The sequence below is a fragment of the Alligator mississippiensis genome, chromosome 3 (assembly GCF_030867095.1).
Source record: "Alligator mississippiensis isolate rAllMis1 chromosome 3, rAllMis1, whole genome shotgun sequence".
Lineage (NCBI taxonomy): Eukaryota > Metazoa > Chordata > Crocodylia > Alligatoridae > Alligator > Alligator mississippiensis.
The window spans coordinates 13,766,647-13,781,104 of record NC_081826.1 but is presented as its reverse complement, the minus strand read 5'-3'; the positions used below and the strand labels follow the sequence as shown (position 1 = coordinate 13,781,104).

The following is a 14,458-nucleotide window of genomic DNA, read 5'->3' as shown; positions in this document are numbered from 1 at the left end:
CCTTCAGCTCGTAAATCCAAGTGGATCATCATCCCTATTCTGCAAGTGTTGAAGGTCCAGAGAGGGGACACCCTCTGCCTCAAGTCACACAGCATCAGAGGCAGAGCTGAGACGTTCAGGACTCCAACCCCCATTCCCTTTCTCCCACTAATGTCTAAGATCAGGGATGTCCTTCCTACATTTAAAGCAGAGATGCCACCAGAGTGACCTCCTAGAAAAGAGAGGTTGGCTAGACTTTTCTGACTTAATTCCTGCTTGAACTTCAGCAGCTCAGTAGGAAACCCCCCCCTGAGCAAGACAGTACATTACATTTCCTGTCCTAGAAAAATATGGCTTAACTTCTGAGCGTTGCCTGTGCAAACTGGAGCAACCCTCAACAAACATGATGGACCACATTTTATTTCATGGTGCCTGAAGAGAACCGAAAGGGAATGAACCCAGCTGCTCCCTGTGAGCTTTCGTGAAAGACAAATTGGAAGCTGAGTTTTTAAAGGTGCTGAGGGAGGCACTTGCCTTTTAATTTGTTGGGTTTAATTGCTACTCTAACTATGAGCCATCAGAGAAATTAGTGCCAGGGAGGGAAATCTGTATTGTTCCCATATGGGTAATTTGTTGCTTCAGACGATGGAATAAGCAGAATCCCTCGGCCAGCTACTCTGGTTGGTCTGTCTGGTTGGGGTTTGTTGCTGTTGTTGCTGTATTTCTCGCTGGTCTCATGAGTCTCTTGTTTGTAATTTTATGCAGATTACCTTGCTGACAAGATCATTTCAGATGGGGATGTTGTATCTCAGCGCGTTTCTGCCTGTGAGCTGATGTGAAATGAACAGCAAGGGGGTTTCGGGAGAGGACTGCCCTCTGACAGCCAGCACCAAAGGAGCGGAGTGAGTCCACAGAGGAGAAAGCAATGTTCTGCATTCTCCTCTGCATTGCGGGGAGGGAGAAGGTGTGCAACTCTGAGTTGCATTTTGCCTACTAGGGCGGCTTCCACCTTCCCTTTAGCCTTGGTGTGGGCCCTTACCATCCATGTGATTCTCACTGTGCTCATCACCTCCAGTGTCAGACTAACACACAGCTCACTGGATGTGTCTACACAAGATGTTTACTGCAGCTAGCCTTGCTCATGCTCCAGCCACCTCTTCTGCAGCACATTGAACCTGGTTGGAGCAGCCCCAGGTAGGCAAGCTGACCTCTGGGGCCTGCTGCTAGCTAGGGCTTCTCCAACTAGGCTCCACATGTTGTGCATGCATAAACTCCGCGGATCATTGCTCCAGATTTAATTGCTCCCAGGTGCACGTTCAAATGTTGCACCCAGGAGCAAAAAACTGCAGAGCAATATGCTCCAGAGTTTATTCATGTGCACTAATTGCACGTGTAGACGTGCCCCTTATCAGCCTGGTTAATGCTGGATGAGCTGTATCAGCTGACTGTGATCAGCACATGCTACGGCATTGATTGAGCTAAGTGCCGGAGGGATGAGTGTGTTAGCTTGCTCTTGAGTGTGGACTTCTGAAGGTCAGGCTGATGAGTGGCTCTTACAGTAACTGTCAGACCGTTATCTAAGTCTAATTGGAAAACTTGCTGACTTGCACGGCCTGATTGTAAGTGAATTGCAGCACATTGTCATATCGCTGTCTTGGATTCATATCATTAAGCTGTCTGGATGAATTTCAATAGACAGATTTCACATGTGAATTAAATTTATGTCTGACAGGCTCTGAGCTGCCCTTGCTCTTTAAAAACTATTTAAAATGGGAACAGCCTGAACAAAGCTAAGCAGCTTATGACGCTGGCAAGAAATATCCAGTAGGTGGTCTCACATCAAGCTGTGGGCAAAATGCATCAACCACTTTCTGATACAAGGGAGAGGGGACAGCACCACTTCCCCTTTCATGCTGTATCTCCAGGCCTAGATCACCCACCCAGGATTTGGGAGACCCTGCATGGCTCTGCTAAGATGACACTTGAAAGCTCCCTCTATTTCAGCGACAACTGGTTATAGGTTTAGATCTGAGAGCTGCAAGTAAATCTCCATGGACAGAACTGTGCAAAGCTTGGATGCCTATACATGATGGACTGCTGCTGTGATGCATGTTAATTAGCACAAGTCAGAGCAGACTGAATTAACTGAGACTGCTGCGCGTCTGCTGGAGTATGCTAATTAGTGCACTCCAGCAGTCTCTGTGGCATGTGTGTTCAGCATCCCCGTGTTTCAAAATGGCGGTGGGGGTGTTTTAACTAAAGCTCGTCAAATGAGCTTTAGTTAAAGCACCCCTGCCACCATTTGGAAGCATAGGATGCTGAGTACACATGATGCTGTGAGTGCTTTAATTAGAGCGGCTCTCCTCTCACCCCAGAGCATGTGTATAGATGTCCCTTGTTAGAGGAGCTGGGCCTTATTGGGCTTAATAATAGTCCCTTAATAATCCTCACCTGCCTTGTGGGATGGCCATTTAAGAAGAGGTGGGCTCAATCCTACCTTGACCTAGATATTTGCCTTCAAGTGATGTCTCTTCTGTCAGAAATGAAGGGAGTACTATTTGGAGAGACTTGGGCAGAGGGTCTTTGCTCAGTGAGTTCTCATAAAAATTGGGGCTTGATAGCAGAGAAGAGAGATTTGTGGGGTGGCTGCTGCGTGGAAGTATGAGAGATTAAACCTCACCCCCCGGAAGAGAAGAATAAGCATAAATTGACTGGGGGAAGGAGGCTGGGGGAAATGGGTGGGAAGTAGCAGGGCTACACCCAATGTACAGTGTCTACTAGAAATGAGCCGGTGGGTAGAAGCTGTGGTGCACAGATGGATGCCGTCGAGCTGATTAAAGTAAAAAAATTTATTATGATTCAGATAATAGTGAAAACTTTAATAAATTAAACATCAAAGAATGAGTGGACCAGACTCCCTACAATCAGAAAAAAAATACTGATTATCAAAATCAACAATGGACTCAAAAATATAGGAGACAAATCTGGAGATGGAAGAAAAAAGTGCTGAAGAGACATGGCTTTGGTTAAAAACAAAGCAGGCAATCAAGAATTGCTTTGGAGCGTTTGTAAGGTAAGAAAAAGCAGTTCAAGATTATGAAACTTTGTCACCTGATTTAGTATTAACGTTATTATTATTTTCTTTTTTATAGAGCATTTCCAAGTAGGAAGACTGTTTGCAAACAATGACAAGAATGGACTCTTTCTCCAGCCTCCTCTGCTGGTGCCCCTTCATGCTGAGGGCATTTGAATCAGCAGAGCAAAAGGCAGAGAAATCTTGACAAAGACTGATTGGGACCCACATGGATTTCTAAAAGTTTCAGAGAAATATTAGCAATTTTCTTCAAGGTGGAAAGTGGATGACACAAATCAGCATTGTTCCTCTTCCTATCTCCAGAGAGTCTGGTCCCTTACCTGCTCTGCACACCCTGACAAATGGATACCATTCCAAATGTACTTCTTTGCTGCTAGCAAAAAAGTTCAATGGGATTTTCCCGCAGGCCAGTGATGAGAATTGTAGAGTTGACTATGACCTGTGGAGACCGAACGGACATACCGTGCATTCTAGTTCAATGTCATAAACACCAGCCTCTATTATAAGGAATACTCTGCTAGAAAAAAAAAAAAAAACCCAGCAAGTTTTAATTTGGTTGGAGAGGATGGAAATTTTCAGAGACCCAACTGAAACTGAGGTGACCATTTTCCATTGACCTTCAGTTGAAGTTAGATCCCAAAATGCCAGCTCCTATGAAAAGCCAATGGAAGTTGAGTGTTGAACTGTGCCACATACCTTTGAAAGCATTCTCCATTTTAAATATAAGGAGGATTTAGCTGCAAGTTGACCCTGGACAAAAGAAGTATAAAAATATGGCGCATTCAAGATGTACAGGTTTCTGCCAAACCGAGCCTCTGTACCACAGACTGAAAATGGAAATGTCTAAAGTGGTATTTCCTTCCCCCCCCCCCGCTCCACTTCTAACGCAGCCTCTTTGTTTGAAACATTAGCTTGTCACGTCAGTTGGAAACATGTTATTTTACAGTAATCAAAAAGTGGTAACATAAAAAATGGGATTCAAGTGGGCACGGTTCACTCTTCTACAAAGCAACATTAGATGATGGTAAGTTGTTACCACTATACTTTATCCTGAAATCTGCAGAAAATAACTGGATTAGCCATTATGCCAGGATAAAGGATCTCAGATTACTGACAGAGGGGTCAATAATCCTGCCCCCTCCATATTGCTAAAGCTAGGGGTCATGAAGAAATAGGAAGGGATTTCCAAGAGAAAGTGGGTGGTCCTGTTGTGGGAAAGAGGTGCCCAGTGTAGAAGAGCATGACAGCTATGACTCTTCATACTCTGCACTGGAATGACATATCTGTGTAAAGCTGCTCACACTAACAAGTGTTTGGAGGACCAAGACCCTAATTAGTGAGATTTCAAGTGACCATGCCATTACACTGTACAGTTCTGCCACAAATCCAAAAACATTAATAAGAGAAGCCACAGGGCAAAATCCAGCCCGACAGAAGTTGATGGTGAAGGGGCCGGTATTTCACTTACAGTGCTACCAGAGCATGCATCAGAATTAACATGTCACTCCATTGGCCAATAAAAGAATAAAATTATTTCAGATATATTTTTCTAGATTACCACAGATTTCAACTACCACAATACATGGACAAGCCAATTAGCAACTCTTTCATGGCTTTCAACGGCTGTTGAAATGTTTCATGGCTTTTCAACGGCTGTTGACTTCAGTGGGAAGACTCCCATTGGCTTTCCTGCATGATGTCTAGGGCCCATTGCTCCTTGAATCCCATTTTTATGATACTGTGAAACAAGAGCTACAATGCTCATGAAAGAAAAAAAAAAAATTAAAACTCAGAAACAGCAACAACAACAAACCCAAAAAACAAATAAGCCCCCTAGGATGCATCCCCACATGCATTTCCCTGGGGACAATTATCAGCGGCACATACTTGCGCCAATGCTAGTTGTCCCCTGGCACGCTACTGCACATGTACTCTGGCACATGGCAGATTGCCCTGGGTGGTGTAAGGGAGGCTGGGGCCCCAGCAGCCTTATCTGGGGTCCTGGGGGCTACCCAGGGCTGCAGTGGTGATCTGGGCATGCAGAGCTTAGCTGGCAATCAGAGCATGGTTCTGGCCAGCCAGGCTCTGGTGTGGCGTGCACTGCAGCCACGTGCGCCATGCCACTTCTTTTGGTGTGTTTTTTTTTTTGACACTGGGATCTCACTGTCAAAACAAACCTGCCACAATACAAATGAGCAGCGTGGCAAATGCTTGTGGAGATGCGTCCCTGGAGATCCCTGGCTCTTTAATCCATGCTTACAATAACAATCAGTTAACAGGTGAAGATCCACTGTATTGATTTTTGGAAAAAAAACGTCTGCAAGACAAACTCCCCAGTATGACATTTCTTATTGGTTTCCCTCCCCTCACTGCATAGAAGTACCTATGTGAACATTTACATTTCTCTAAATACCCACATAATTCAGAAGTCTGGGTTGCACTGCAGAAGCAAACCACACAGGGTATATCATATATATGCCATTATAGTGCTGTAGACTCCTATAGCATTGGTAGTTTACATCACCACCAATTTTTCTTCCACTTAAATACAATTTAAATAGGTGTAGCTTTCTAGGTTTGTAAAAATAGAATGAAAAATTTCCTTGGAACTTTTTGATTCTTTTTTCTCTTTTGATAAAAAAGGTAGAAGTTACCTTAAAAACTACCCTTGATTTTTTTTTCCATTTTTCAAGTAGGATATCGGAGCTGTTGTTGTTAGTGTTGACTACAAAACGGTACTATATGGAGCCTAAACTTTGGTTAATTCTTTTCCCCTATAAAACGTTTAATTTAGGGTTTCTGACTTTAAAAAAAATATATCTTGTTGCACAAATATAAAAGGCACATGTAAACCATTGAAAGAAAAATAGTCCACTTCTCTCTCATGGTTTAAATAAAAACCAGCATTCAGAAATGACAACAGCAAAGTCGTGTTTAAAACAAACAAGCCAAGAACAAACAAATGGCTAAAAAAAAAGGCCATTTTTTTGCTGGAGTTTCCAGTTGGAACCGTGTTTCTTCTCTCGTTATGGCTGTATAAGACACTACATTAAAAAAAAAAATTCAGAGATGAAGGATTTTCTCCAGATTTCTAGATGCTTTGAATGCAAACTGATGCAAGGTCAGAGGCTGCTGTTACATCAGGCCAGTCAGGTGCATCCTGCCTGTCCAGAATACAACATGGGCCTAGAAATAACACAGGGAATATAAGAGCTGGTTTGAAGAAAGGACTGATAGTGAAATATGTGAACTTGTTCCTCTGAGGTAATCCTTACTGAGCTGTTTGCAGCCACCCAGAAGTTGTTCTCACCTCTCCTCTTCTGGACCTCTCTGGCTTACTCAAGGAAAGCACGGGCATGCATCCAGCAACTCCTAGAAAGCAACGATCTGGTTTCCTTTAGCAGCAGAGGCAGCTCTCTCCCCAATATTTCAGCATTTAATCCTCCCCTTCATTCCCTATCTCAGCAGATCATGTATGGCCCACAATTGATTCCTATGTCCCCGAGATCTGTATTCTCAAATGAGGCAATCAAGTTCAGTCTGGAAGCAGTACTGTTCTGCTCGGTGGCCACCGCAGTAGTGAGATGCTCTTAATCAACTGCAGGTGCAGACATCCAAAGCTGCCCAGCTCCTGGATCATCCTCACTTTGCCCCTTTCCGTGCTTCGGTACATGCCCTGTGTACTGGAAATTGCAGTCACAAATCCCTTTCTCTGGGAAGGGTCATCTGCCCTTGAAAAGACGTATTTTGTTAACAGCAGCAAGAGTCGAAGTTATATTGGATTCAAAATCCCCATCGTGGACTCCGGTTTGTCGGAAAGCCCCTGCTGATGGGTTGTTCTCCCAGTAGTGATGCCAATGCCCTTTGCTGTTTGCACCGAAACCGTACAAATTCACCTAGCAAGGGAGAGAATCAAAAAGTGACAGTGTCAGAGTTTGCCCTCAGTGCTGTGAGGTCTTAACTCAGTTTTGGGAGAAACTTCCATGGTTTCTGTACAGTGGTAGCACCATGGAGTCTCGACCCCAGGCCAGCACCCCTTTTCGGTGCTGAGCACACAGAGCAGAAAACGATGTCTTTCTCCAAAGGGATTGCAACAGAAGTAAACCATGCTGAGACCTTTACTACACCTGGATCTTCAGAGAAACCTATTGCTACCTGTCTCGGATTCCCCTCTCTCTTAGTGACGAAGGAAAGCAAGTGGTCATGACTTTCTGACACCAGTTCTGACCAGATCATAACCCCTGTCTTTGGGAACCCCTCTCTGTTGAATGCAGACCTCAGAAATACAAGAGACCCTTGCTTTCTCTCTTTACTGTGTATATATATAGTTTTCAAGATGATACTTCTTGTCCAGTCGTAGCTAGGTGTCTGTGGCTGGAGGGACATTGATGCCCAGTGACAAGAGGGGTACTCTGTTGGCACTGTGGGTCAATTCACAGCTCCTGCTCTGCTCTTGGTCAGGTATTGGTGTTAGTGGGAGGCCTGAATGGATGGGACTATAAGGACTCTACCCTATGCACATTTTCTTTCAAACAGTGACTCTCAACTGCATTTGTTTTGTAGCACAACAGGAATATCTAGTGGCAGAATAGTCTATCAATTTGGGTTTCTCTATAAATATATCTTAAGGGGCAGGGTGAAATTAGGGTCTGGTTTTTCATACAAGGGATTTTTGATTTTTTAACACGTAGAGACATTAATGTACACATGGAAGAGAAAAGTGTCTTTTACGGGGGAGAGTCCGCTGATACATTCTTGTTAGAGTTCAAGGCCCCTGGCCTTTCAAGCCCACTCCCTCCCAACTTTCAAAGAGGAAACACAGTTCCCCTGATATTTTGCAACCCACATCTCATCCTCAACTCATTTTTTTCTGAAGAAGAAAATCAGGAAAAGAAGAGCTGCTCTGTGCAGGTAGGGCACAAAGTGGAAAGGCAAAGTTTCTTTAAAACCATCCCGGTGCTCCCCCTGAATTTGGAGATGGTCAGGAATGGGTTCATCACCATGTGTCAACTGCAGCAGCCTCAGGGTTGGCCTAACTTACACCATCTGCTAACAGTCCCCCTTGGGCTACCCCCTCGCTGGGGATTTCTGGAGCACAGTGTCCTCTAGACATACCTCCTTCTACCTGGTCAGGGGTGGGAAGAGGTGGTATACAACCAGCTATGAAAACTGGAAAAGACCAGAGGCTTGAAAATTGAATCTTAAATCTGTACCAGGCAGGGATTCTCCTACAAGATGAGACTCCTATGAAAGAGCTGGCAGAAGGTGACAGATGGTTAACAAAGTCCTGACCATTACTGGTTCATTGTATTTGGAAGTGGCCCAGTCTAAAAATAGCCTATGGGATTTGCTGGTCTTCTTAAAGATAGGGACCCATTGGCATTTTATTTTAGGGGGACTTGGGAAAGTTTTGTAAGGAAATTACAAAGATACAATATACAGGACTTGTGACTGGGCAAAAAGCACACAAACACTAGACAGGGCAGAGTTTACTGAAGTGTGAGCTCATTAAACAGACTTAGAAAGAGGTGGAGAAAGTCTCAACAGGACCACAAATTGTTAGGTTCAGCACCTCAACTAGCTTAAATCAACAGAGCTTTGTTGGCTTCATTTTATGTCAGGGATGTGGCCATTGCCCAGGTTTATCCAAAAATAGCGGAATGACTAAAAGAGATGGGTAAAGGTGAGCAAACGTTGCAGAAACCTCATGCTGGCATCTCAGTGAGAAATGATTTACAGAGCCGGATACTATCCCATTGATCAGATACCCTTATTAAATGCAATCCTATTTTAGTGTTCAAATCCCTGAAAACCCTGAATTTTTATTTTTGGTAAGATGCTGTTATCTTAGCCTTACAACCAAGTTATAAAAAAGCAGTGAGGAGGAAGACCTTCCCACCTTCTGAATGACCTGTTTTGCAGGGACTCGAGCAGAATGGATGCTATCGCACTCAGGTGCCTAAGCGGGGGAACAGGACCTAGGCCACAGCGCTAGAGTCTATCAGGTTATCGATGTATGTTAAAGTCTGAAAGGAAACAGCCTTTACCTCATCACAGACGTGCAGAGCAAATACGACTGACAGGATGCCTGTGGAGGGGTATCTTCCATGGCGCTGCAGCCAGTGGTCAAACACATACTTGAGGAAATCTGGGTGATAGACCAGGATCTAGGGAGAGTTGGAGCGAGATGTTGGTTAGCAAAATTGTTTAGGAAAATAACAGCAGCCATCTCCCAAAAGGGCTATGAGGTAGGGGGGAGGGAAAGAAAGGGAAGGGACATAAAAAAGTGTCACAGTTAAATCCATGGTCTAGCACTTCCTGGTCCTGTAGGTTTTGCAGGCTCTTGGGATGCGTTGCTCCACTCACTCACATGAATGCCAGTCGAAATACTGGAGTCCAGGAAGAAAGGGAACCAGGAACTCAGGTTTTCCTGGTCCTGTGCAAAGGAGGCAGCTACAGATTTCACCCTGGGCTGCAGCAGTAGTAAGTACTGGGCACTGGTGTGGGGAAGGTAAGCTTCTGCTCCAGAATTTGGCAGGGAAGGAGGGAGTTCTTGTAGCTGGCATGCCCATGTCTTATTGCTACCATCCATAGAAAGATGGAGCCCGTTGCCACTCTCCCTTCCTGGCAAGCCCAGTCCAATGGACTATGGGGCCAGGCGTGAACTGTCATAAGTCTGTTGAAGTCAGTTCTGTTCATGACCATTTACTTCACCTGGGAATCTGGCCCTGGATTTCTATTCCTGTCCAAGCCTCGGTCTCGCGGTGTGGTTTCCAGCAAGTCCCTTACCCCTTCTCTGACTTCTTGTCACACACAGATCACACTCGCCTGTCTCCCAGGGGAATTATGGGTCAGATGAATCCAGACATCGCTCTCAAGAGAAGAGTGGAGTTGCAACAATTTGGGAATTTGTGTTGAATAGAAGTTCAAGGGTTTAAATATACAAAAGTGGAGGCACCACTTTCATTTAACCCACAAAGGCTACCACCTAAGTCCTACCTCAAGGGGTGCCACCTAGGAAGTGGAATACCTAGTTTAACTTCTTCCTCTGACTGTGGAGCTATGAACCTATGTCTTCGCTGGGGTGGAGACTGGCACCCAGTAGGCACCGGGCTACTCGAGACTCTCACTTAATGGCTAAGTAGCTTACAGAAAGTAGAGCAGCTCTCACAGGAGACGTGGAGAGCACATGCACCAGAAGACCCCACCAAATTGGCACTAGGACAGCCCCCAAGAGGTGGGGGCACCTCAGGTCGGATCCCTCCTCTGAACCAGGCGAAGAGAAGATTTTCCATTCCAGCCCGGCTCTACCCTCCCGAGCTGCCTGTAGAGAGAGCCTGGGTAACCAGGCAAGCTGATTAGCTGCAGGGCTCTCATTATGGAGTCAGGGGTTAATTACTGATATCTGCATGCAATCTCTTCTCATGGGGGGGCGGGTTCTGCGTCGCACCCCCATTTACTGTCCTATTGCCTAGATGTTCAGACTACAGGGATGCTCTGAGCTGTGGTTATCCGCTAGGACACTGCACACAGCCCCTGGTCATCCTGAATCTGCCTTAAAATCTGCTGTGATTTCTTCTCTAAGACCATCTCTGTTTGCCCTTTCGTGGATGGGGTGACTATGGGAGGTGAAGCTGAAAACAGCTGAAAATGTGTCACTTCCTTCCTGACTTCCTCAGCATGGTTTTGGGGCAGGGAACTCCGAACAGGACTGTTAGGGTTAGCCATTAGAGAACTTGGTACATCAATTTTATGTACCTAGGAATGGCTTGTACTTTTTCATCCATTTGTTTGTGTCCTATAACGATGATGCTTTAACATAGGGATGTCAAACTCATCTGGTGCCAGAGGCCAGTCCATAGGCTGGATCAGGCCCATGGACCCCCATGCATGCCAGATCTAGCGCACATGTCGCTTTTTCTGGCCAGTCCAGGATTACACCACATGTAGCACCTGCGTGGGCCAGTCCAGGACATGTGCTGAACATGGCACCTACCCTGGACTGGCTGGGGTGGGCACCTCATGCAGTACGGGTCCTGGACTGGCCGGAGTGGGGTACTGCATGTGTGCAGTGCAAGGCCTGGGCCAGCTGGAGTGAGTGCTGTGTGGGGTGCGCATCCTGTTCCCAACAGGCAGGGCTTAACTCTTCCATTATTCCTCTACTTATAGATGGAGAACCAAGGCATGGGGAGATACGGTGATCCACTCAAGGTCACGCTTGCAGACTGTGGTAGACTCCAAGTCCCCTGACAGAAACATGCTTGAACCACCACCTGCTGCTTTCAGGCAGGTTTCTACAGGAGTGCTCTACAGCAGTGAAAGGGCCGTGCCTTATGTGCAGCATGAAAACCGATTCATGGCCTATGCTTTAATGCAAGGTATCCTAATGTATGCTCTAATGCAAAGTATCATCATGTATGCACCATCAATTTCTAATTTATTTTCTATATGCAAAAAATTAGATACTGGGTTCAGGTTCAGGAGCCTTTAACCTTTTTCCTGTATTGGAGAACAGAGCACAATGCATAGTAATGGCATATTAACACTTGATTTACTCTGCAAGAAAAGGAGTATCTGTAAACCCACTGTCCATTCCTGAAGGGCACCTGGAATGCTATGGCTCTGGACTCTTGTTAGTAGTTTTGGGGAGAGATTTTCAAAAGTGCCTTGCCTAAGGGGTTTAGGAGCACAAGCTCCATTGAATGTTGATAAAAGAGAGGGGAAGAAGGACACCCTTATTTTCTTAAGAGCTATTGCAACAGGCAGCCCTTACACTCCTTTAGGCAGGAGACGATTTTGAATTTCAGATGATTTTGAGTCTCCTGCTTAAAGGAACCTGTGTTTAAAGGGCAACCTACTGAAACGACTACATTAAAATACAAGATGCATTGCCCCCCTTCCCTGTATCAGTACCCACATTTATTGCTCACAAATCAAGCTTTGTCACAATGGATTGGGAACACAAAAGACCAGACCAGGTGTATGCTATGCCTGGTCTGAATCTTGCCTCCAGAAACAGTCCGGGGTCTGATCATTCGAAGTAGGCTAGATGAAACATAGCGTAATTGTTCCGTAACACATGGGAATAGGGATTGCTTCCTGACCACTGTGATGTTTAGTCTCCTGAAGCAGAAGATATGACCACCTTTGAGCTTCTCATGGTCACGAATTCCCCAGACTGGATATGTGCTCTGCTCCAAGGGCCGTGGAAATCAATAGGAGCTTGCAGGTTTTGGATTAGATCTGGTATGAATGGCACTTCTTTATTTAACTGTCTTCTTATTGTGAGCAACAGAAGAGTTTTTGAAAACAAGCATACCAGTGTCTGGGGCTGACCCTTAATATCAGAAAAATAAAGTGCTTCACCAGCTTGCTCTGGGCCAATTAACTCCGCCAGCAAAGATCTTCATTGACGAGAGGTGCTGGAGAGTGACCTCAGCAGCAGCGTTTCCTCTAGGCTGTGTGGTGTGCACGGCTGTGCAGGCACGCTCATGCCGCACTGCCAGGTGCGGCTGCGTGGCCACGCACGCCACACAGCTTAGAGGGAACGCTGCTCAGCAGTAGAGGTGCACTGATATGCTGGTCCATATCAGATCAGCACCAATAAAAGGAAAATTTACATTATCGGGCATCGGCTTTTTTTGGCTGGCATAACCAATAATGTCACTGATAAATGGCGTGTGCACAGCTGCAGCATGCACGTGGCCAGGAGTGCAGCCCTGCAGCTTGGAGAGCAGCATCCGCCCAGAGAGTTAGGGGAGTGTAGGGGAGGGAAGGGCTGTGGGGAGGGGGGCAGATCAAGGGCCCCACAGTGAGGGAGGGGCAGCGGCAGGCACTGCCCAGCCGGGGCATGGCACAGGACGGAGCTGTTGGTGGCTTGTCCAGGGGACACAGGGAAGGGGGTGAGCTTCCTGCTGCTGTGCACACCCCTGGAGGAGGCATGGGGACATGTGCCCCCCACATTTGTGTGCGGGGTGAGGGCAGGCTGAACTCTGCAGGCTCGGGGCCAGGAGCTGCACCAGCCTCTTCCTGGTGGTGGGGGGGCCTGGGCCAGAGCTGCATTCATGGTGGGCAGGGGCAGGGCAGGCAGCAGCGGTGCTGGGAAGGGGCTATGGGGTGGGCTACAGCCACCCCAAAATTCGCTGTAGGCCCCCTTCCAGTACCCCCGCTGCTGCCCACCCATGCTTGCCCCGAGCGCAGCCCTCCCCCCACACTGAGAAGAGGCCAGCACAGCCCCTGGCCTTGAGCCTGCAGTGGGCAGCCCACCCTCGCCCCATGGACAAATCCATGGGGCACATGCCCCTCATGTCTCCTCCAGGGGTGCACGGTGGTGGGGCGCTACTGCCCCCCCGCTTCCTGCCCTCCTGCCAAGCTGCCCGTGGCTCTGCCCTGCCCCGCCCTGGCTGGGCAGCACCTGCCCCTGCCCCACTCCCTCCCTCACCCTGGGGGCCTTGATCTGCCCCCCCACACCCCGTCCTTCCCCCAAGCCCCTTCCCCCTTACATACTTACCAGCTGGAAGTTGGTCTGCAAGCCTCCAGGCTGCATATCAGATATTGGATTGTCATCGGCTGATATGGCTGGTTAATAATCGGCTGTTGGTGTCAGCCAAAAAAATCTTTATCGGTGCACCCCTACTCAGCAGCCATCTCTCAAAAGGCCAGCATTGACAAGGAGCTCTAGTATAGGCCTGATGTGCCAGCTCTGCCTTCAGAAGACTATCATCATGTGTTCAATGAACACGACATCAGGACGCGAACCAAGTTCCTGTTACAGAAGGCTGTGGTAATCCCAACCCTACAGCTGCGAAGCGTGGGTGACTGGAAGCCTGGAACGGCTTCGCCAACCAGTGTGACCTCCAGAAGATCCTGACCAACGTGAACACCACCAGCATCGAAGCGCTGGTTATTCAACATCAGCTGCGATGGACAGGGCATGGTGTGCCATGTCTGATGTACGTTTACCAACACAACTGCTATAGTGCCAACTCAGCCAAGGACAAAGGACATGTAGGGGGCCAGAGAAAATGCTTCTAGGACAACCTCATGGTGAACATTAAAAAGTGTGGCATTGACAGTACAAATTGGGAAAAACTAGCCTGGGACATGGCAACATGAGAGAAAGTACATATTACTCTGAGGAAAGCCATCTTGCCCTGGAGGCAGAAAAACAATAGAAATGGAAGAAAAGGAAACAAGATGGATAAATCTGCAGTTCCACCTTCTCTTTAACCACCACTGGTGGCATCTGCGGCTCTAGGATCCACCGTCTTAGCCATCAACAAACTTATCTACAACTCTTTACTTGACTCGTGGGAGCGATCATCCTTGACCGTGAGGGATCTCCAACGAGGATACTTGTGAGCAAAGGCAGAGTTCTTGAAAACA

General features: G+C 46.9%; 1 protein-coding gene across 3 annotated transcripts in view; it reads right to left on the bottom strand.

The window, feature by feature from the left end:
• Nucleotides 1-2,813: 2,813 nt before the first annotated feature.
• ST3GAL1 (ST3 beta-galactoside alpha-2,3-sialyltransferase 1) overlaps nt 2,814-14,458 on the bottom strand; it is a 118,120-nt gene continuing 106,475 nt past the window's right edge. For all 3 annotated transcript variants that reach the window (XM_059723721.1, XM_019481782.2, XM_006276527.4), the window contains 2 exons: nt 9,121-9,240; nt 2,814-6,969 (listed from right to left, as the gene is read on the bottom strand). In XM_059723721.1, the coding sequence (XP_059579704.1) occupies nt 6,796-6,969; nt 9,121-9,240 (294 nt within the window). In that variant the 3' untranslated portion in view covers nt 2,814-6,795. The remainder of the gene's footprint in view (nt 6,970-9,120; nt 9,241-14,458) is intronic.